The sequence below is a fragment of the Chinchilla lanigera genome, unplaced genomic scaffold (assembly GCF_000276665.1).
Source record: "Chinchilla lanigera isolate Chin_1 unplaced genomic scaffold, ChiLan1.0 scaffold00155, whole genome shotgun sequence".
Classification (NCBI taxonomy): domain Eukaryota; kingdom Metazoa; phylum Chordata; class Mammalia; order Rodentia; family Chinchillidae; genus Chinchilla; species Chinchilla lanigera.
In genome coordinates, this window is record NW_004955556.1 from 1,835,691 (window position 1) to 1,858,947 (window position 23,257).

General features: G+C 44.2%; 2 protein-coding genes across 18 annotated transcripts in view; both read left to right on the forward strand.

Annotated features, from left to right (window-relative positions):
• Positions 1–12,266, forward strand: part of Frmpd2 (FERM and PDZ domain containing 2) — a 115,817-nt gene extending 103,551 nt beyond the window's left edge. For 8 of the 10 annotated variants that reach the window (XM_013508802.1, XM_013508806.1, XM_013508801.1 and 5 more), the window contains 2 exons: positions 7,266–7,354; positions 10,278–12,266. In XM_013508802.1, the coding sequence (XP_013364256.1) occupies positions 7,266–7,341 (76 nt within the window). In that variant the 3' untranslated portion in view covers positions 7,342–7,354; positions 10,278–12,266. Of the gene's footprint in view, positions 1–1,366; positions 2,500–7,265; positions 7,355–10,277 lie in introns of those variants that run through there. The other 2 variants (XM_013508803.1, XM_013508804.1) reach the window with 2 other exon arrangements.
• Positions 12,267–15,242: 2,976 nt separating this feature from the next.
• Positions 15,243–23,257, forward strand: part of Ptpn20 (protein tyrosine phosphatase, non-receptor type 20) — a 92,386-nt gene continuing 84,371 nt past the window's right edge. For 2 of the 8 annotated variants that reach the window (XM_005412599.2, XM_005412609.2), the window contains exon 1: positions 16,069–16,148. The gene's annotated coding sequence lies outside the window, so the exon portion shown is untranslated. The other 6 variants (XM_005412602.2, XM_005412603.2, XM_005412600.2 and 3 more) reach the window with 6 other exon arrangements.

A 23,257-nucleotide genomic window follows, 5' to 3' on the forward strand; every position in this document is an offset into this window, starting at 1 on the left:
CATGTGTAAAGAGGAAATTGCTTCAGTGAGATGATATAAGCTTTCAAACACATTCAGTTGTATTGATTTTTTCTATGTATACAGTGGAACTGGGCTCGTGCCCTGGTGTGAGATGCGGGATGGGGAGAAGTTCTCACGTATGGTGAGGGTGGCAGGGTCTGGGTGGACTGACAGCCTCAGCTGTGGGCCATGGCTTGGGATAGTCCTGTCATACTCTTTTGTCCTGCACAAGAAGGAGAGCAGGTCACATCCTCCCTTGAGGACAGAGTGTGGCTTTCAGGTGTTGATGTTCCAGGCATGAACTCTTGGCTTGACCTCCACAAAGTGGTCCATGCTACATGTGTTCAGGGACACTCACATCTAAACATTTATGCTTCTTTTGGAAAAACCAGCTCTGAATATTTTTTACCTTCTCCAAAGGGCCCATAGCCCTCAAAAGGTTAAGGACCCCTGCTGTGTACATTGTCTCATTCACCCTGGGAGGTGGGAGACATCTCAGAGGAGATAAAGAGGACTTTGCTTAGGAATGGCTTAGTGCATCCTTTAAACCTCATTTTGATCACTTTCCTCATTGCTAGGGCAAAATATCAACATCTGAAATTTAAAGGAGGAGAGGCTTATTTTGGCTCGTGGTTTGTAAAGGTTTCAGTCATAGTCAGCTGGTTCTAAGATTGGGCGACATGACAGAGGGGCCTGGCGGAGGAGAGCTGCTCACAGCACGGTGGGCTGGAAGAACAGTGAGTGCAGGAAGAAGTTGTGGGGGGAGATAAACCCTTTCAGGTTACAATCCGAGTGACCCACCTCTTCTGACCAGACCCCACCTGCCAACCACAGTCAGCTATAAACCCCTAGGATCCAGTCATCCTCCAAAAGCTCCACCTATGAGCACATGAGTGTTTGGGGGCCATTATAGATTTAAACTATAATAAACCTATATCCAAATTTTTCTATTTGATCCTTTTAGACAGTAAGACAATTATAGTAGAAAGCTAGTTTCTGTCAGTGATTTAAATCCTCGCATAAATTGTGAATGGTGTTCTTATTTCTGTTTTCTAAGTGGTTTAGCAGGTTTTAAAATTTGTCCAGGATCATATCATGAGGGGATTCACATGCATCCATGTCACTCTACCTTTGGCGCATTTTTACATTTCCCACAGAAGGTGTTTGTTCATGGGACTCTATAATCCATATGTCTTTCTACAGGTGGCATGAGGGTTACAGTTCTCTTGTATGAGGCTAAAAACTAACTAAATAAACCAAACCCACAGCTCAGTAGGATTATAAGAAGGGAACTGAACTATTCAATTTAGGGAAAAGTGCAGGCCAAATGGTGAGGCCACCCACTAAAAGCTGCGTGTTGTTTTAGGTAAACACAGAGTGCCAACCAGTCTCCTGGGGTAGGACCTCAGGGTTTCTGAGTGGTGACCCCTTTGGTGGAAGAGACTTCAAATGACTTTGATCCAGAGAATGTGCCCACCAGCTCTGTCACCAGGAAAGATGATGACTTGGGATGGAGCCTCTGGCCCAGGTGTTGAGGGATAATTCTAAAGGAAGATGCCTGTCATTTCTGAGACTCCTTTTGAACAGCTCTGGAATTTCACTCAAGGAAAGTTCTATGTGTGTGTTGGGGTGAGGGTGGGGTTTCTCCTCGAGAAAGGAGTTGGGAACCAACCTTTTCCATCAAAGCACTTTGGGCAAGGGCCTGGCACATACCTCCTGGATGCATGCAGCCTTCCTCATTCAAAGAAGGAGTTTCTGTGGTTCTAAAAGTGCCCCAGTTTGCTGCCAGGAACCGGTTAAGGGATTTTGCCCAAAGCCCATGGTGAAAACATGTTTTGATATCTTTCTGCATGTTTCCCATACACCCTCAAACAATTATGCATTCCTTTAAAGGGATTTGTCTTTTGTACTTAACACCTGATTCTAATGATTATATGAAGAAAAAATAAGATGGGAATATTGAGAAAAGTGAAGTAGCAGACCCAGCATGATCTTAAGACAGATCACTGCTACCATGACAAAAATTAAACCATGTCAATTTGCAAATGCACAAAAGGAACAGACCTGGAACATACTTGGCACCACATGACAGGAGACATATGGCAGAGTCAAGATCTCACAGATACAACTGGTGCAGGTTGGGAGGGAGAGAACAAGGGAGAGAAAGAGAGAGAGAAAGACAGAGAGACAGAGACAGAGACAGAGACAGAGACAGACAGGGACAGAGACAGAAAGAATCCAGACAGAACAAAGTTTGAAAAGCTTTCTGCTCTAAAATCCAATTTACACACTGCTCTATATTTGCTTTTGTTTCTAATCTTCATTTCTTCTTGATAGAAAAGTCTTGTAGGTCATGACTTTTTCCGCTGTTACTGAAAAAGAAATTTCCTGGGAACTGAACCGTCTTATTTCAGATTCTTCAAGCTTCAATGCCTCACAATTAGGGAATTAACCAAGTATGCAATGAAGTGAATAAATGACAGTGTTTACCATTTTGAACTCTGGTTGCTTCTTTCCTCTTTGGAGAAGAAGTGTGGGATATAGAATCAAATGAAATGAGATCCCCTCCTTGTAGGAAAAGACCCCTCCCCGCCAGGCCCATAAGCCTTCACTGAGCCATTTCTCTTGATGAGCCTGTTAATGTGCCATTTGGAACTTGGCTGCAGCCCCGGTTGCTTGGTCTCAGGGCCAGTGTCAGGAAGAATGGCACCTCCCAAGGCACACTGCACCCCTGTGCACTGCTCCTACTTTTGGCCTCTCCACTAAATGTTCTCAAACTTGCCTGTGTGTGAGAATCAACTACAGAGGGTGGTAAGAACACAGATTCCCTTGCCTTTATCCACGAGGTTGTGAATCAGCAGGACTGGGGTGAAACCCAGAAATATGTAACTTTTTCAGGCTTAGCAGATCATTGTTTGTATGACCAGATTTGGGGACCGCTGGTCCAGGATCTTTAAGATTTCCCTTGGCCCTCTTGTCCTCCTTCCCTGCTATAAATATTTAGTAAGTCTCTATTATAGGCTAGCATGCTATTGGGATGAGGTTGCTGATGCACATACACATTCAACATTAAACTGTAGTGGACTAATCACTCAAAAGTAGTAAAAACATCACTGCTCCCAAATTAATTTACAGGACCAAATCAATTCTTGTCACAATTCCAGAAACATATCTTGTAGTCATAAACAAATTTATTTTGAAGTTCATTGTACAAAAAATTAGAGAAAATCTTTTCAGTCTAAGATTAGGTAAAGAGTTCTTTGACAACACAAAACATAGATGTGTAAACAATTTTTTTCTGTAAAGGCTTTTGGCAAGAGGATTAAGGAAAACTTACAAACTACAAGAAAGTGTTCATAAACAATATATCCAACAATGGGCTAACATCTAGTGTTTTCGATACTTTTCTTCTTGCTGAGACAAAATATCTGACACCCAAAGTTAAGGGAGTAAAGGTTTATTTTGGCTCACAGTTTGTAGAGGCTTTAGTTCATTGTCGGCTGCCTCCAAAGCAGGGTGGTATAGCAAAGGGGCATCACAGAGGAGAAACTATTCATGGCAGGCAGAGAGCAGCAAAAGCAGCAAGCAGCAAGCACCAAGCACTAAGCACCAAGAGTGGTTGCAAACAAAAAAACAAGTAATGACTGGTGCCTTCCTTCTGTCCCTTATATTCTATTGAGGCTACATGCCCTTAGCATGAGTAGCACTCACACCAGGGTGGGCCTTCCCATTGTCCACACCCAGAATGATGCCAAACTTATCAGTGGGCTAATTTAGTGATGCCAGCATTACACACTTAAACTTAGCATCATACACTCTAGATCCAGCCACTTCTGAAGAGCTCCACCTGTGACCACATGAGTCTTTTGGAGGACATCTAGACACAAGCCATAACATCTAGTATACATGAAGAATTCTCAAAACTCAGCAGAGAAACCAAACCCAATCAGAAAACTGGCAAAGGACAGTAGCAGATATTTCACTGCAGACGATATACATATGTGTGCAAATAAACACATGGAAAGATGTTCAGTTTCATTAACCACTAGAAAAATACAAACTATGCCATTGTAAAATATCTTCACACAAGTGTCAAAATGGGGTAAAATAAACAAATGGGCACCACACCCAAAGTAGTGAAGATATAGAGAAAATGAATTGCTTATACATTGCAAGAAATGGTGTAAAATAGTATGTCCAATCTGGAAAAGTGTGATAGGAGCTTATTATGGTTTGTGTCTAGATGTCCCCTCAAAACCTCATATATTTGTAGGGGGCAGACCTTTTAGGAGGTAGGTGAATCTAAGGTTTGTGATTGATTCATAGTGCAATCCTGGGACTAAAGGTGCTGAGATTAAAGCTGGGTAATTGCTGGATTACTCCACTGATTAAATTGGCAACACCCTAATCCCAGCAGTCTGGATAAAATAAAAGGGGCAGAAAGAAGCTTGTTTCCTCTTTTTTGCCCTCCCTTGCTGTTTTTGCCATCTTCTACCTCCATAAATGGTTGCCTTTCTGCCATGTGCTACCCTGCCATGGAACCACCCGATGATGGACTGAAACCTCTACCAACGGTGAGCTAAATAAACCTTTCCCCCTTTATCTTTGGGTGTCAGGTATTTTTGTCTCAGCAGTGAAAAAAAAGTAGGACATAACTTGTAAGACTAAGCATGCAAAATTGGCACAAGACACAGCAATGGCACCTTACATGTTTAACCTGGAAAAATTAAAATGTATATTTACATAAACACTTCACACAAATATTCATGGCAAGTTTATTCCTAACAAGTCCCAGACCAGAAACAAGCCAAGATACTTCAAACAATTGAATTATGAAACAAAATATGGGGATCTGTAGGGGGAGAAGTGAACCTTGACACACCAGTGTGGATGGAACTCTAGGGAATTATGTCGAGCAAAAGAAACCAATCCCAACAATCTCAAAAGGTAGTACAACTCTGATTCCATTTAATAAACCTCTTTAAAATGATAAAATTATAAAAATGGAGAACAGATTAATGGTTACTACTGGTTAAGGAGGCCGGGAAGAAGCGTGGGTGGGAGGGGAGGATGACAATGGAAGCGTGACAGGAGGGGCCCTCATGATTATGGCAATGTCCTGTGCCTTGACTTTGGTAATGTAGTGAGTGTGTGAATCCACTTGTGATGAAAGCTTATAGAGTTTCACATGCACTTGCCTGCATATGTTACACACACACCCTTCTGCACTAATAAAACTGAAAAAATCTGAACCAGATGGATGAACTGTGTCAATATCTCTACCCCAGTTGTCATATTGTATTACAGTTTTGCCAAACTCTAGCATTGAGGCAAATTGGTAAAAGGGCACAGGGGATCATCTGCATCGTGTCTTCTAATTACATGTGAATGTATAATTAATTCAAAGTAGAAAATGTTTAATAAAAAATGGAAGTGGGCTTCCCAACTCTCTTTTAACCATCTAGTGCTAAGACAAGTTTCACAGAAAGTCATAGAGCCACTGAATGAGAGCAAAGGCTCTCAGCCTCAGGATTGACTATTGCCCACAATTCCTCAATAACTCATTTAACTAGTGCCAGTCTGTGGGTGACAATCATGGAGATAAACAGAGTATTGGATAAGCTTTAGCTCTCTCTGCTCTGTTTCAGCTTGGCACATAGGTATATATTTTGTTTTTTGATGCACTTTATTTAAAAATTTTTTAATGATGTATTTTTATTAGTACATGTTTACAGCACATAATGATTAGATTTATCGTGGGGAGTTTGTATATGTACAGGACACATCTTGATTCTTTTTGTCCCCTTCACCTCCCACACTTCCCTGTGCCCTCCAACTTTTGATTCCTTTCCCATTTGAAAAGGCTCTATTTAATGAGTGCTTACTGTAAAATAGGCTGCAGGGCAGCCCAGGGGACAGAGGGGCTGTGTTTGGGGACATTCCAATGGGAACCCACTTCCTCTGGAGGAGGTAAGATACAAAAACATGAAGCAGTGCTATAGTCAGTGGGACTGATGCTGGAGTGAAGCTATAGAAGTAAGTGTCCTATTAGCAGTAGAGATATTCTTTCCTCCAAAGGCAATATTAATCATGCCTGCAGGGAGGCTTTTGGGTGGGGTAGCAAGGCATCACTCTGAGAGGAGGAGTGTACACTTTAAAGGGCTTGGCTTGTAGGAGTGAGGGAGGGGAAGAAGGGCCGGGATGGGACAGACTGTGAATGAAGTTTGGTCCCATACATTTAGAATTTGAGGTCTTCCTAGCTATGGGACACCCTGGGTGCCATGGTGTGATGACACTGCATTCACCCTCAAGACATGGCTTTGTCTATAGAGATCGGTAGCAGGACTTAAGGCCAGCTGTGTGGAGCATCAATGGACAGAGGGAGCAGGGTCTGCAGGTGAGTGCAAGGACACAATCCATGGCAGTGGGTGGAGTAAGGGGGAGCAAGAGGGACACTGTGTGTTTTTCTATTATAGGCTGAGAGACCAGATCATCTCATCTTTGCTAAGAAACAGCTCAAAATCAGCAGGTTATGAATCTACCCTCTCTGCCCCAGTTCCTACATAGGTACAGAGTGGACCATCTATTGTATTTACTATGTATTTACGCTCTATAGGTACAGAGTGGACCGTCAATTGTCTCTTCAGCAGCCTCTCCCCCTCCTTCTTACTGCAGGATAAGTCCCAGCTGGCTTTCAGGAGCCCTCCCTGGTGTTGATAAAACTAGTGGTTTTGTGAAATACACAGATATTTTGGGACTTTTAGAAAGTTATCCCCCATGTACCTGCAGGGAGAATTTCCAGAACTTACTTATGTATCCCACTGGAGGGCTCCAACAGCCTTTCCAGGACCCAAAAAGAGGAATCAGTACTAAAAAGAAACCAGACAGGTAATCTGAGCAATGTAGTTGAGGATAGTGATATGTAATGTAACAACCACTGTTGATTAGTATTATTTTGTCTTGAGACTCTGTATCACTTTGAATGTTCTTACTTTGATTTGTTTATGTTTGTGATACTGGTACACTGCTACTGTTTTATTTCTTTGTTTCTCATTGACTACTCTCTTTAAAATAAAAAGAAATAAAAAATAAAAAGAAACTAAACAAAACTTGCCAGAGCAAGAAGATGATGAGAAACAGAGGTCGTTATTGACATAATGGAGCTGTGTGATCCCTGGACATGAAGATCTGCCCTCCCTTGGTACTGGAGTTCTCAGCACAATGACTGAGGTTTAAGCCAGTGAGAGGTATACTTTCTGTTCCAGTTGCAGGTGGAAGCCTTCTGACTTACACAACTGGCTGGCCCCAAATTCTGTCCTCGAGGACCCTGTCTGTCAATGACTCAAAGACAGAGGTATCTTTCTATTTTGATCTTTTGGGATTTGTTTCTAGCCAGGCTCTCCTCCACTGGAACTTTCAGTTTTCCTTTCACCATTTTGAAAAGAGTTCTGAAATGGATGGTCCAAGGGTTGCTGAGCATACCATCCTTCCACTAAGGAAGTTAACAACTGGAAGAGTTAAACACAGCAGTGGGTAGAGGATGCACAGAATAGCTCGGTAGAACCTTCCAGGTGCAAGCTCTGTCCCAGGCCGTCTGTGTTGGAACCACACTGGACATTCCCCACAGCTAGGTGGTCACACAAGTTCTGGTGATGGTGGGGCAGGGCTGTGTGATTTCTGATCAGAGTTATGAGTAGAAGTGATGTGCACCAATTCCACACTGGTATATTTAACAGCAGGCAAGGGACCCTCCTCCAGGGTGTTCTTTCTGTGTGACACAGTGATCATCATGTGATGAGGGAGAGTGCCACTCCCCCAGCCTGCCTGGGAAGTCAAGGAGCCCAGAATGGAGCTGCCTGCTGACCAACACAGACAGGTGCTGAGAGCAAGAAGTGAACCTTTCCTCCTACAAGTGGCTATGATTTGGGGCTTATTCATTATAGCAGAAGCATATAGCTTATTCTGACTCAAAGAATGTAAGTCATCTTTATACAGAGAAACTATGACCCAGAGAGTTTCAATAATTTGAGGTCACACATAAAGAGCAACCTTGAAATAAACCCCAGGCCATTCTAGAATAGAGTCCAGGCCCCTCTCACTCCATGATGCTGCTCCTGAGGACTGACAAAGTGTTTTGTCATTTTTATGATGTGGTCAGATGCAGTCATGAAAAGTGAGAGGACTGGCTCAGGAGAAAGAAAGGCCATTGCACTCACAGGGCCACATGGGGAGGCAACAGGATGATCAGAAGTTGGGAGACAGGCCCAACAGGGGTGCTGAGCCCACAGCCTTTTGGGGGATTACCATAGGAAAGGCAAGGCAGGCAGGGCAAGCAGCTTAGGATTGGCCAATTTGAATTGTTCGAGCAACTTTGGGTCATTAGGGGTATCTGGTCCTGGGGTGATTAAGAAGAAGAATTTTGCAAAGGTAAGCTCCCGTCTTCTGGCCCTGCCCACCCTGGGCCTTGTGTGGCCTGCATGGCACACTGTTTCTAGGACCTGTGAGTATAAGGGACTGTGCTGCCTCGAGCCCCTCCTCTGTCTCCTTCCTGTGGCTTTACCTAACTGATCACCTGTTATGGTTGATACATTGTATCAACTTGAGAAGTTTAGAAGTTTAAGTGACTCAGCAGGGGGCCAGGGCCCTTACTTTGTAAACATCCTCAACTTATGGAAGAGGAGGGCACAGAGATGGTGTAAGTATGGGCAAATAGACCATATACAATATAAGGGAGGAAAAGAGGCTTGCTTCCCCTACCTTGTGCTCTTGCTGCTTTTGCTGTCTTCTGTAGCCTTGAACTGTTGCCCCTGTGCCATGCCATCCTGCCTTGGAGCCACCTGATTATCGACTGAAACCTCCACAAACTGTGAACTAAATAATCCTTTCCTTCCTTAATTTTGGGTGTCTGGTATTTTGTCCCAGCAATGAGAGAAAAGTAACTCAGGCACCACCTCATACGAGATTACAAAACTGGAACCACAGGGGGAGAGTGGTCCTCATGACTTAGAAACTCCTTTGAGGAATATGGAATAGGCAAGAAAGTCTTTCACTTTGATTGGAAGGTTGTGTGATCCTTGCTGCTTAACATGCTTAACTCATATCAAGGAAGTGTCTGCTCGCCCCAGGCAGATAAACACACATGCTCCTTGCTTACTGCCTTTGACGGCCAATCCTATGGGGTAACATTTGCATTTCTTAGCATGGCATGCAGAACATAGCTGTGGTTACAACCCAGTTCTCCAGCTCAATCCCATCTCTTTGACCATCTCTCAAATTCTGTCCTTCTCTCAGAGCCCCTTGGAGCTCCTTGTAGCATGCTCCCACCCTCCTTCCTGTGTTGCTCTGTGCTGAAGACCCCCACACAGCGTGCTGTCCCTTCTCTGTTGATTACTCATGCCTTAGAAGTCACCTCTCCATCAAGCCAGCAGCACAGTCATCATCCACCTGTAACTCATAAAGGTTCAGAGGCTTAGGAGCACCAGAGTGGAAAAATTCCTTGGAAAAGAGTAGCTTCAATATAGTCTTAGTTACTTTCCTTGTCACTGGGAGAACATCCAAATATCTGCAACTAAAAGAAGGAGAGGTTTATTTTGGCTCACGTTTTAGTTCTTAATCAACTGGTTCCAAGGCAGGCTGGCATGGCAGAGGGGTGTGGTGGAGGAGGGCTACTCACATCATGGCTGACAGGAGGCAAAGAGTGAAGGGGGATCCAGGAGGGAGATAGACCTTTCTGGATCACACCACCAATGATCCATTTCTTCTGACCAGATCCCACCCCCTAATAGCACAGTGAGCTTTAAACTATGAATACAACACCCCCATGATCCAGTCACCTCCCCCAAAGTCCTATCTATGATTGTATGAGGTTTTGGGGGGGACATCTAAATATAAACTATGACACCATGGCATTTCCCCTTCTAATTCAGTTTCCTTACATTGGGGAGGACAGGGAAATGGGGTGCTGGTCCTTCACTGCTGGCCATGTGAGGAGGAGTAAGAAGATAATGGGGGGGCTTGACACATTTCTTCTGCAAGGGCTTGGTGTTTGGCATGTGCCCGTGTAATCTCATGGAGAGAGGTGATAGCTGGAACAGTATGCCTGCTGGCGCAGCAAAGAGAAAGAGGACTTCCCCAAGAGGGAGATGCCAATCTCCATCTCCTGGCAAGGATACGGAAGCCCTTCTTATACAGTTGTCTTAATCTATTCCAACTGCTATGACATAATACCTTAGGCTAAGGAATTTATGGATAACATAAATTTATTTCTCACATTTCAGGAGGCTGAGAAGCTGAAGATGAAGGGATGAGCCAACTTGGGGTTTGTTGAGGATCTGTTTGTGTGGAGCAGGCTGTGTCTGCTGTGAGTCATGCTGGGCTGTACAGAGAAGTAGCTTCTGGGCTGTGCCTTACCTTGAGTGTCTCCACTTATGAATCAGCCATTTGCTCCATTTTGGGTGCAGATGCGGAAGCAGGGTGACATGGTGACTTGTCTGAGCACACAGATTACCACCAGATATCGGACACCCCACACCAAAAAGACCAAAAAGAACAACCTGGCTGCCCAGCACAATCCCAAGGCACCAAATGATGCCCACATTAGTCATGCTACTAAGAGTGTCCCCCTATGAACTTATCGGGTTGCATTGGGGGTGCATGGACACATGATGCATCAGAGCCACACCAGAGAAACCAGACGTGTGAGCCACGGGACACCCCAGACCAGTGAGTGTTGCAACCTCTCCCTTGGGTCATAGAGAAGGAGGGGCTCCCAACACTGGGGCCAGCTGTAATACATCAACTTGCCATCTCATCCAACCTCCTGGAGAATGCATCATGACGATGACAGGCCGAACCACAGCTCTCTGTCCCCAGCCTCATCTCCCTGCTTGATGCAGCCCACTTGAACTGCCTGATGTCCAAACTCGGGCTTTGAATGAGTTCTGCGTGCTCAGCAAGCCCTGTGCCTGGGACAAACTCTGCTGGTCTGTAGTCGTACCTGGGCATCCGTAGTGACTTTTCGCAACTGTGTGCTTCCCACCTTTGATTTCAGTCCTGCCTCTAGCAATCCCGCAGTCACCATTAACTGAGCCACTCTGTAACCTGTACATTATAGTGTGCAGTATGCTGGGTAGCTCGAGTGTCATGGATCTTGGTAATTTGGAATGGAGTAAAAGAATTATGATGGTCTTGCTCATGGCTATCAAGTGAGATACTCAGTGATATAAAGCTAACCCATATTGGTGCAGCTTGTGAATTTATTGTTATCCTATAAATTCAGACATTGTGGAGAGACATGACATGCCTGGCCCACGCTAACAGCTCACCTATGGAATGCGTTCTCATTGATAGTGTCTTTTGTGCTCTCCACAGGGTGGGTGAAGTTGCTGCTGTAAAAGGGGAAGCTCTCTTCCACTTCTTTTATGAATGCACTAATTCTATTTGTATGGAGTTCTGCTATCATGACTTAGGGACCTCCTTAGGGCCCCATCTCACACTAAGGAATGAGTTTCCACGTATATATTTGGTGATGATGGTGGGGAGACATTGGGGTGATAGCAATAGCCAAGCAATAGTACAGGCCAGGCACATCCTGGAGTCACTGTCAGACACACATGATGATGTGGACCCAAATTGGAGAGAGAGCCAGAGCTCCAGCTCCTGCAGGGAGTGCAGTGAAAGAATCACCCTCCTATGACTGATGAATCACAAAAAGTGGCTCTCATTCCCAAGCAGGTGGATGATGGGCACAAAACCATGCAGATAGCCTCTATTTCCCCATGGACCTGGTACATTTATCATCACATGAATGGCACAAACTACACTCTGGTGGCTGAGAGAAGTGTTGTAAGCCCACGGCCTTGTGATGGAAATTTGAAAAATCAACTGGTAGTCTGATGCCTTGTTAGGACAAAATATGATTATCTAGCCAACTGCATAACTCAACAGTTAGACTCAGTCAGCCTTGACTGGCTATGCCCAACTGCAAATTATAGATAGCCTGACCCAGCTCAGTCTGACCACACTTAGTACACACCCTGTACTTTCTGGCCACAAATATGTCTGTTTAACTAACTTGTCTCAAGGACTTTCTGTCCAGCAACTAGAAATGACCAGCACTACCCAGTAGAAATCCATCACACTTTCAAGTTCCCGTACTTCTTGCTTGCAAAACCTATATAAGCCAATTCCAAAATCAGCTCAGGGCTGATGCTTTTGGGAGTAACCCCCATCAGCCTGCTGGCATAATAAAGTTGGTTGCCTTCTAACTCCTTGGTGCAGAGCGTCTTCCATTCGGTTCGGTACTGGTTCCGCAACAGCCTGAGGTACCGTCACTCAGGCAATGGAGCTGTACTTGCACACTTCCTGCAGGCCAGTTCCCAAAAAGCCACAGCAGTGGAACAGCCAGCTCATCCACAGGGACCACTGTCCAGGAGGCCCTACCAGGTGTCAGATCCTGAGCCTACCTCAGGGAAGGCGTGGGTGTGAAGCTGGGTGAGAAAGGAGAAGACCATCATGGTGCCTTCTTCTAAGGCTGGGAGGCAGAAAGAGCCTTAGGTAAGTGAGAGGGAGCCTAACATCAACAGGACTATCCTGGGTGCTCCTGTATGGACCAACCCGCATGTGCATGTAAGGACCCAGGAACAAGAGGCATCTTATCTTGACAATGAGTTTCAGTAACATTTGAAAGAGACAAAGAATCGTCTTTTGCACACACCATATTGAGCGCAGCGAATGTGATGCATTAAGATGGCAGCATCTATATTCTTGCTATAAAGCACAAGCCTGGGCACAGGGCAAGTAGGGATGCCTAAGGATCAAAGGCATGAATCAAGTTTCTCTCTTACAATTTGGCAGTTTTTGCACTTTGCTTTCTGCCCGTTACTGTTTCACAGTTAATAAGGAGAGCTAGAAGTGGAAAGCAGGACATTCATGTGTGAGAGTTTGTGACGGGCTCTCTTGCCATCCTCAACCTTCTTTAGCCCAAGCCTAAGAATTCTTTCTCCTTGAGGTACGTACAGGCAGAGAGATGGGCTGGTCCAAGCAGCAGACAGGTGAGAAGCCAAATACTGGGTCAGTCAATTTGTATTTGTTGGGAATCGGCCTTGTGCCAAGCTTGGAGTCTCGGCAGCCAGGAATTCACAACGAGGTAAGTGCATGTGTTTCTGCTCTTTAAATAAAATAGTTTTCAGCCTCCACTGGGATTTTTATTGGCACTGGACTTTGCACAATTTATTTTTATGGAGTTTTTAAATGGGAAGTGTCTCAGTACTGTAGAGAGAAAGCAACACACAAAGAGGCCACACAGCTTCTTTAAAGTGCATGGTCCTCGTGCACTCACACTTAGTACTAGGTGTGAAGAATTCCATCCTAAAATAAACCAGGCAGCCAAGCAGAGGCCTGGACCAGGGCTGTTGTAGCAGGGTAATATCACCAAAGTGATTATTTTTCTTTGTTCCAGGCTTGTGGCCTTGTGGCCAGGGTTTGCAAGGGAAACAGTTTAATACAGAACACATAATTTATAGGATTATTCTGTAATAGTCACCCAAAGAGTCAAATACAAAAGAGTGCAAGAAATCTGTCCACACACTAAAGACCCAAAGAATCCAGCTGAGGGCCTGGATCCCACATTAATGAGGGATGTGTCCAGGTGAAGGCCTAGAGCCCATGACAATGCCCCCACCAGTCCAACTCAAGGCCTAGAGCCCCTGACAATGTTTCATGTGAGTCTGTTTCACAGATCTGCACTGGGAAGGCCGAAAGGTCAGTGTGGAAGCTAGAAAGTCTGTGCCAGCGGGATGAAGGATGTGTGCCAGCAGGCAGAGGGAGCTGCATTGGAGCCAGAAAATGATGCTCAAAGTAAGGATCAGAGCTCCCCCAAAAAGTACCACAGTGATCCTCAGCAATACTGATGTCTTGAGCTCCTCCAATGATGAGAATAGCTGGGTTCCTATCAGGAAAGCCAGCATGACAAGCTCCTCCAGGAGAACCAACAGCACCATCTCTTCCTCTCCAGTTCTCCTTTTTATGTTGTTGGCAAGAATTCTCAGGTGGGTCCTCCACATCCAGCACCATGCTGATTCAGTTTAGCTGGGTATTACAAACTGACCATCAGGCCCAGATGAGAAAATGTTGAACTTGAGCATGGGCCGCCGGGATTATGAAAAAATAACTTAGAATCCTGAGGTTCTGCATCTGGAGCCCCATGGCTTGGGATGAAAGGCCATGATGGCAACCAGTTCTTTGCACATAAGAGGCAGACAGACCCCAGCTCAGCAGAGATCAGATATTTGGCTGGCTTTAGGGCACATCCCAGGGAATTGTGGGTGTTCTGAGACTTTAAGACTCCAAAGCCAGCACTGCTCCCCAGGGCTGGTTATTGCTGCTCTCCCAGCCACCAATCAAGGGACTCCTTAGCCAGGCTGGTAAAGGGACTAAATGGACCAAGAGAGGCAGAACTAAGACGTGGGCTGGAGCACAAGAGAGTGGGACCAGGACTGCACTGCAGGGGCAAACTACGAAGCTGATTCATGGGGCCATGAAGAGAGAGGCCATTAGTAAACAGGTCTCTTGCCTTTGCTTTTGAATGTATTCGATCTGAGGGACAGAAGGTGTCCAGCCCTAATCCCAACAGGACAGAGAGGGAGGCTGCAGTGTGTCCTTTGCTCAGGGAGACACAGACAGTGAGGGCAGGGCCAGTGGGCAGAGCAACATGTGGAAGATCACCACCCTAGAGAAGTGTACAGCTACACCTCCTGGGAAAGGAAATAGGGTTCCCTGCCAGGCATGGTGCGGGATGCTTCTGTCCTTGGTTTCTTGAAGCACTCACAATTCCATGTCCCCTTTTCAAAACAGGGAAACTGAGCGAGAATTTGGGAAGTAACTCACCTGAGGTTACAAGACATTCAGTAGCAAAGCAGGGACATCTGGCCAAGCCTGAAAGACTCCCTGTGCTACTGGTAACCAACAAGAGACAGGTTTTATAAGGCCTCTGAAGAACAGTGGTGATCTGCAAATGATCCTAGACATTACAGTTCTTTGGATTTTTCACTGGTGAAACCCAGGAAAGAAACTTCTGGGTCAGTGGGTGCTAGGATTATTATAATGTCTAGCAGGTAGTCTGGCAGAGATGAAAGGGGTCCTCAGGGTCCTGACCTGCCTAGCACTTACATTTAATGTTCATGCAGGGATATCTTGAGTGGAAATTCTTCCTTGGAGTGTCCTTGGTGCAGCCATCTATGTGGGGACCTCACACTCTGTCACATTTCTACTTGTTTATGCTGCTCTTGTTTGTGAAATGGTGACCATACGCAGAACCCTAAGGTAGGTGCTATGAGGCAACAAAGAACCATTCATCACACACAGGCCCGCCTTGAGGGGGGATCTCTCTCCTGCACCACACAGGGGAATGGCTCTCTTGCAGGGCAACTTGGCTACCGATCTGAGGCTGCCACTATCCTCTGTGCCTGGACCGAGTTGGCCTTGCAGCTCACCTCCAGAAGGGCAGAAACAAGTGGGCCAGCACAGAAGGCTGGGGCTGAGTGCTGCAGATTTTGTCATAACTTGGAGGGAACTGGACCCTCCACTACCACTGTGGTCAGTGGACCAAGTGTTTGTCCACATAAAATATCCTGGCTTCACTTTCCCAGGCAATGTCTACACATTGACCACTCCAGCTGAGACTTGTCTCCAGTGACCCAGCAGCTACTGCCTTCACATTTTTGTTGATGAAATCTGTGGGCAATGGTCTGTCTGATTCCCCACCCCAGCCCCTCAAGGACACAACAGGCAGCTTAGGCCACTAACCCTAAAGAACCAGTTCTCAGTGGCTCAGGCGGTGGGGATGCCTCAGACAGCAAGTGGCTGTCCTTGTGAGTAAGCAAGGGCAGCACAGGCGTTGTAAGTGCCTCAGAGGACCGGCAGGGGGCGGCGCTGCTTAGCAGGAGATGCTCCAGTGCGCAGGCTCATGGGCGCCGCTGGGATTGGACGGCGGCGAGGCGGGGGCGAGAACACGACTGGTGAGGCGGTTGGAGTGGCTGACGCTGCGGGCCGCGCGAGGGCAGGTGAGGGCTGCCGAGGGCGAGGGCGGGTGAGGACAGTTGGGACAAGGGGCAGGTGAGGCCCCAGGAGGCTCGGCGAGGGAGATGGCGGTGAGTCCATGGCGTGGGGCGCCCGGGCCTTGCTGACCGCAGTGAGGCGTGGGGCGCCGCGGCCTGGAGGATGACGGGGAGGAGCCGCCCCTGGGCACTTAATTGGTCCTGGACTCCACCCGGACCCAGAGCAGACCCAGAGCGAAGGCAGGAGAACCAAGTGTACTGGTTCCTCCGTGGGCGCCAGGGCCGCACTGGAGGCCGGGGTGTCCTCGGGGGCGGGGGGACAGCAAAGTCGCCCCCTGGTGGGGAGGGTTGCTCCCACTGGGTGGCACCGGCCTCAGGAAGACGCTTGGTCTGGCCTGGGCTTCCGTTGTGAAGCTGTGGAATCTACTAGTGGTTTCAATGTTAGGGTCCAGATACCTAAAAGCCCCCCACCCCTCACACACAACATGTGGGATGGTCAAAACTACGGAGAAGGTTTCAATACAGGGCACTCATTACAGGGAAAGACACGTCCCATTGTCGTTATCCTCTCCCACCTTACTCCCCTCTGTTTGAACGCTGCCATTATCCTTCTCAAAATATACCCCTTACTTTACACAGTTATCCCATCAATTTTGCCACTTTCTGAAGCAGTTCTGGAAGCCCTCTTTTCTGAGTGTCTTTGGTTGTGCTGCCTCAGTGTCCCTTATTGATTCAAAACGTTTTCCTTTCATGGCCACTTTGACTTGGGAAAGAGCCAGAAGTTGCACAGTGTCAGAGCCACTGAATAAGTTGGATGAGAACACCCGATAATGTTTTTATGAGCCTGTTTTTCCCTTGGGTGGTATTTATTAGCAGCATTCACTGTAATTTTGATCACATTATGTAAAGACACTCACAAAAGAGAACTTCCAGAACTGCTTCAGAAAGTGGCAAGAAAGGTGGGATAACTGTGTAAAGCAAGGGGTATATTTTGAGAGGGATAATGGCAGTATGTCTTACTATAATTTTAAAAATTTAAGCACTCATATTTTTTAATCACACTTTTTACATACAAAATAGTTGGAAATAGTGTTAGATCTTAACAGTAACATTCAGCTATTTTTGTTTTTTTCCCAATATCTATTCATTTGTCTGTCACTCCATGTATCAGCCACCTGGTAGATTTATTTTTGTTGTGATAAAATGCACTTACCATAAATTGAGATACTAAATAAGTCATTAGAAATTTGAATTGGAAGTCGTGGGCCATGTCAGGGCTACAGTCAACCTTTGGAACCATCACCAAATGGATGGCATTTAAACTAAGGGACAGATGGAAGCACCTAAATTGAGAGTGTCATCAAAAAAAGGAGGGAAAGCCAAAAAGGGAGAGGACAGTGTGATCACCTATGTTGAGTGCTACTGCTTAAGGTGTTTTGACAGGAGGAGTTTAATAACTAGTGGAATCAAGAGGCTTTTTGATCAAGTGGATTTTTAAGACAGAGTAGAATGGTGGATGCCACTGTGATTGAATTCAAAGGAAGGGAGATATAATGCAAATGAAAGAGGAGAGGGTTACAAGAGGGAGTCCTTGAATGTGAGGAGAGGTGATCTAGAACAGATGGGGAGTTGGTTTTGAAAGGAGTAGGGCACATTATGTTGTAACTAGGGGGGAAGCTGAGACAACAGGTCATGATCAGGTAGGTGGAGGGAGGTCTGCTTGTGAAGAGGTACAGGCTACCAGTAGGGGCAGTGTGGGACAGGAGAAGTGTGCTGGTGGAGATCCATGTGTGGTGTTGAATTGTCATGCAGTGTTGAGTACCTGTTTGAGAAGTGTAGTTATGAGTTTGTGAGCCCAACCTGTGTGGTTTTCTGTTTGTTTAACCTTGGAGGAGTGTTATGAACATTAAATAAGGTAATACATGAAAAGCATCTGATACAGTGCCATTTGCATGATGAATGCTGCCTCCTTTTGTTTTATTTTATTTTTTTGTGACAGTCTCATTATGTGCTCAGGCTTGTTTTGAGCTTGTGATCGTCTTGCTACCACCTCCCTACTGCTGGGATTACAGAGGAATACCACCATGTGTGGCTCTAGCACCTCTTAGTTGAGTTCCTATTTTTTTTTCTCTTTATACAATGTGACTCAGGAGGACTAATATTTACCTTACTGGATCTTCTCCTGTAGCATATTCTTCAATTTAGCATCAGTTGCAATTTGTACTTCCTTGAAAGCTTGGCTCCTGGTGAGGTTACATTTATGAAGCTTCATAATTCAGGCTGCTTGCATTTTAGATCCATGACAGTTCTCAAGTTTCATGAAAATCTTTTATTACTGCCTTTCATATTGGATCTGATGTATTGGTAGTTACAGAATCTAACATCACTAGATCTAGAGATCTAAGATTCCTAGGGAGAGTTTTCAGTTTAATAGGTTGTCATTTCTCCCAGGTCACTTGGACTGTATTAATATACAAATTATAATGACTGACATTGAACTTGTAAAAGTGCCAAGCACTTCGCATAATCTTGTTTAATCCTCATCTCAGCACGCTCAAGGCAAGTACTATTATTTATGTCTGCTTATCTGGTACAAAAATACTCAGAGAGGTTAAGTAACTTGCCCAAGATACACATGATCTGATCTGCAGTTTCTAGTTTCACTGCAGAATTTTAACTTTGTTGTTGTGGTTGTAGTTGTTAAATGGCTTGGCTGTACTCACCTGTACTGTAGTGGAGTATGTACATGGATTAGGGCTGGGTAACAAAGCCACTTGGAAGATGAAGCAGGAGGATCATGAGTTTAGGATCAGCCTAGGCAACATAATAAGAAAAAGAAAAGAAAGGATAAAAGAAAAGATGTTTTACTCCAAAGCTAGGTTGCTTGGGTTAAAAAACTGCCACTTACTAGTTTTGTGACTTCGGTCCAAGCACTGAACTTCTGTTTGGCTTTGTTTCTTTATTCATAAGATAAGAATAATAGTACCTTCCTGATAAAAAATACTGTTAATATTACATGAGTTAGTACACTTAATAAGTGGCATGATGGCAGTTTGTATACAGATTAATTAGCTTCATCCAAACCCCTCTCCAAAGTTCTTATTCTTGCATGTAGGTAGAGTTTTAAGATTGCAGGGTATTTATCACTTCTACCTCAGGGATCACTCTTATTTCTTCTTCTTATATCTCTGAGGGAAGCAAACAGTAGTTTGCTTCTAAGTGTAGAAAAGAATTTAGATTTCATTCAGAGTCACCAGACCAATGGGTTCATTTCATTAGTCTCGGCATTGCCTGCCACTTAAAACAGGGACACAAAGCTTGGGGATCAGTGTGATTCCATGTTTTCCCAAAGTGGCACTCTGTTGGAGAGACTTGTTCAGAAAGACCAATGGACTACATAGCCAATGCTGGTACATGTGGTAGATGATGTGGGTGATTGGGTTGCAAATGAAACATCCAAAATGATCTGTAAAAATCTTTGGAGTTACTGTGACAGGTTTTGTCAGTTATTGATTAAAAGCAAGTAGGCAGGCTTAGCATTTGAGACCAACAAATGTTCAAAACAATCTTATTTAATACACAACAGGGAGAGTAAATGCCTGATATAAAGTAGTGGTTCCCTAGTGAGTTTGTATCAGAATTACCAGAGGAGTGTTTATGAAGTCTTATAGGATGATGGGTTCCACTTCCCCAGATTCTGAATTAATAAACCCTGGTAGTGTTCTGGAATCAAACTTTTTAAAAAGAGCTCCCTAGGGACTTAGATGTGCAGTTAATGTGGGATATCATTAGTGCAAATCAGTGCTGTTTAGCTCTGACTCTGTTTTTGAATTTTCAATCCACTTTAAAAAAATACTGATGCTCTGGAGCCACCCCAGGGATTTGGATTTAATTGGCTTGGATGAGGTCTGGACACTGCATTTTTAAAAGTTTCCATGTGATTTTTATTTGCAGCCAGGTTTGAGAGCCACAGCATAGATAAGCTAGATTTCCCACCATAGTTTACTTTTGAATTTAAAATGGACATAGCTTTAGGCAGCGTCTTATCATAAAGAAAATGAAAAAATTATTGTTTCTGAACTTTTCCAATGCAAATATTTAATCTCATAATGAGGTAACAAGCAAAGATGTGAACTGATTGAAATAGCGTGTCTTATATTTAGCAGTGAAGATTTCATCAGGTTTACCTTGGGAAAGAAGATTAACATTTGCTGAGAGCTTTGTATGTAATCTCAGTTTTACAGCAACTTTGGGAAGTGTGTATTATTCCCCTTGTGTTGGTAAGAATTTTGAGCTAAGGGAGGTTAAATAACTTGCACAATTTTATGTCCAGGTATATATTGTGTAGTTTCAAAGCCTGGATTGCATTTCTTTAGTGGTTCTCAACTTGGACTTTACATCTGGAATCACTGTGATGGTTAAGCTTGTTAACTTGAGTGGCTTGGAAGTTGCCTAGGGAATTAGTAGAGCACACTTCTGAATGTTTCTGTGTGGATCATGAAGGTATTACCTTGAGGTTTACATCTGGTCCCTGGTCCTACCTCTCTGATGCTGTCTAACTTCTTTAGTTCCTGGCTACCCCATTGTGAAGTGAGCAGCTTTGTTCCACCATACCCCTTTAATGTGATATTCCTACCTTGGAGTAAGTCAACCATGGACTGAAACCCAAGAAACCATAAACCAAATTAAATCTCTTTTCCTTTATGGTGTAGATGTCGAGTATTGTGTCTCAGCAATAAAAAGCTGACCAGTATAGAAAATTGGTACCAGGGAAGTGGTATATGTAACCACATGTTTCAGAAATCTTTGCAATGGTTCATGGGAAGAGTTTAGAAAAATTTGAAGATGTGGGCTAGAGAGAAGCCATGTGGGCTATAATCAACAGGACCATAGGGATAGGGCTCCCCAAACCCTCTGGAACTCATATCTCACCATTATGTCCCCTGGATGTTAGATATGGAGCTACAGTACTTAATGTTAGCCCTGCTAAACAATGAGTTTTGGTCCTATTGTTTTCTATCCCTTAGTTACTTTTTCTTGTTGCTGAGACAAAATACCTGACACCCAAGGTTAAAGGAGGAAAGGTTTATTTTGACTTGCAGTTTGTAGAGGTTTCAGTTCACAGTTGGCTGGCTCCGAGGTAAGTGGCATGACAGATATCACAGGAGAAACAGTTCATGGCAGGCAGAAGGCAGCAAAAGCAGGAAGCAGGAAGCAACAGCAGCAATCCTCTTTCTGTCCCTTAGTAACCCATCCTTAGGTGGGTGGTACTCACACCCCAGATGGGGCACCCTTACTTAATCCTAGCATCACACCTTTAGTCAATCCCAGCATCACATTCTTGATCCCAGTATCACACATCTTAGATCCAGCTACCTCTGAAAAACTGACCACTTGAGACTTTGGGGAGGCATCTGTATATAAACCATATTCCTCCTTTTTTGAATGGTAGTGTTTACCCTGTGACATTGTATTTTCAGATTAAATTACTTGCTTTCTCAGGCATGATTTTTTCTTGCATCTCAACAATTGTGGAACGGTTGAGATTTTGGGGAAAGGATTAGTGATTTTTAGTTGTTTGCAGGATAGTTATATCATGCTAGGCAGAATTACTGCCTTTTTAACATTTGTGGATTAAGTATAGTCTAAGGAGATGTGTAGGTGTTAATTTGATGAGTGGTGGAATGTGTTGGTTAAGCTTAAGTGTCAACTTGATTGGCTTGGGAACTGCCTAGGAGGTTAGTATAGTGCCCTTCTGGGTGTGTCTGGGTGAGTGACAGGGTGTGTTTTTGTGATCTGTATATCTGGTCCCTAGTTCTTCCTCTTTGGTTCTGTTTCTTGCTCTGTTTTCTGGCTGTCATAAGCAACTTTGCTGCACATATCCTTCTGCCATGATGTTCCTGCCTTGGAGCCAGCCACCCATGGCCTGAATCCCCAAAATGATGAGTCAAATTAAACATCTTCAAATTGTGGGTCTTGTGTCTCAGCAACAAAATTCTGACCAGTATACATGGAGAACTTTATCAATGACCTAGGCTGAGGTCCTATCCTCAGAGATGCTGGTTTTGTTGGTTTGGTTTTGTCTTGAGTTTGAATTGGGATTTTGCAAAGCTCTCTAGCTAGTTCTAATGTATAGATGAAACTGCAAATCATGCATGGTATCATGCAGCTTTATAGTATTCTGAATTTTCATTTATACCAGCATATTATTCTTCTGTAGACTGCCCTGACTAGTTTCCTTGGCTCCATACATTCACTTCTAATTTTCTTAGTGTCCTTCTTTTCACATACTTCCCTGCTTTTTATTCTTTTTTTTTTTTTTCCCTGGTACCGGGAATCGAACTCACAACCTAGAGCTTGCCAGGCAGGTGCTGTGCCACTGAGCTAAATCCCCAGCCCACCTCCCTGGTTTTTAATACATATGTACTAAGTGCCCACTTTGTGCCAGACATTCTTCCTGGTGCTGGGTGGCACAGTAAATGGTGACAAGACACCACATCACCAGCTTCATAGTGCTTGTATTGGTAGAGATAGGCAATAAGCATATGAATGTACACATACGGATTTACGTACAAAAGCAAACTTTCAGGTAAGAAAAAGTGCTTTTAAGAAAGATAAATCCAGATAGGGAGTAGGGATCCCATTAGCAAAGAATGAGGGTTCCTCGTGCTGCACATTGTCAGCAGAACTACTTTATATTATTGTTGTTGCTGTGTATGTTTGATTTTAGCTGTTCTAATGAATATGTAGAAGGATATTATAGTTTTTATTTATTTGCATTTCTGTGTTGGCAACTTGTGTTGGCGTCTTCTATATTTGTTTGCCATCTATATTTCTTCGGTGAAATGTCTGTTCAAATATTTTGTCCATTTTTTGAAAATTGAATTGTCGTTTTAAAAAAGTTTTTATATATGTAGGGTACAAGCCCTTTTAAAGATGTTGTTCTTTTGAAGAGCAAAAATTTTTCATAAATCTGATTACCAATTTTTGCTTTTGTGGTTTGTACTTTTAGTGTATTAAAATATCCTTGCCTAATCCAGTGCCACAAAGGTTTTACTGCAGTTTTCACGTACAAGTTTTATAGTTTGCGTTTGCATCTGTGATCTCTTTTAGGTTGATTTTGTGCATATGTGAGTGTGGGGTGAAATTAATAATTTTGCATATGGATGTCTAGTTTTTCCAACACTACTTACTGAAAGTAC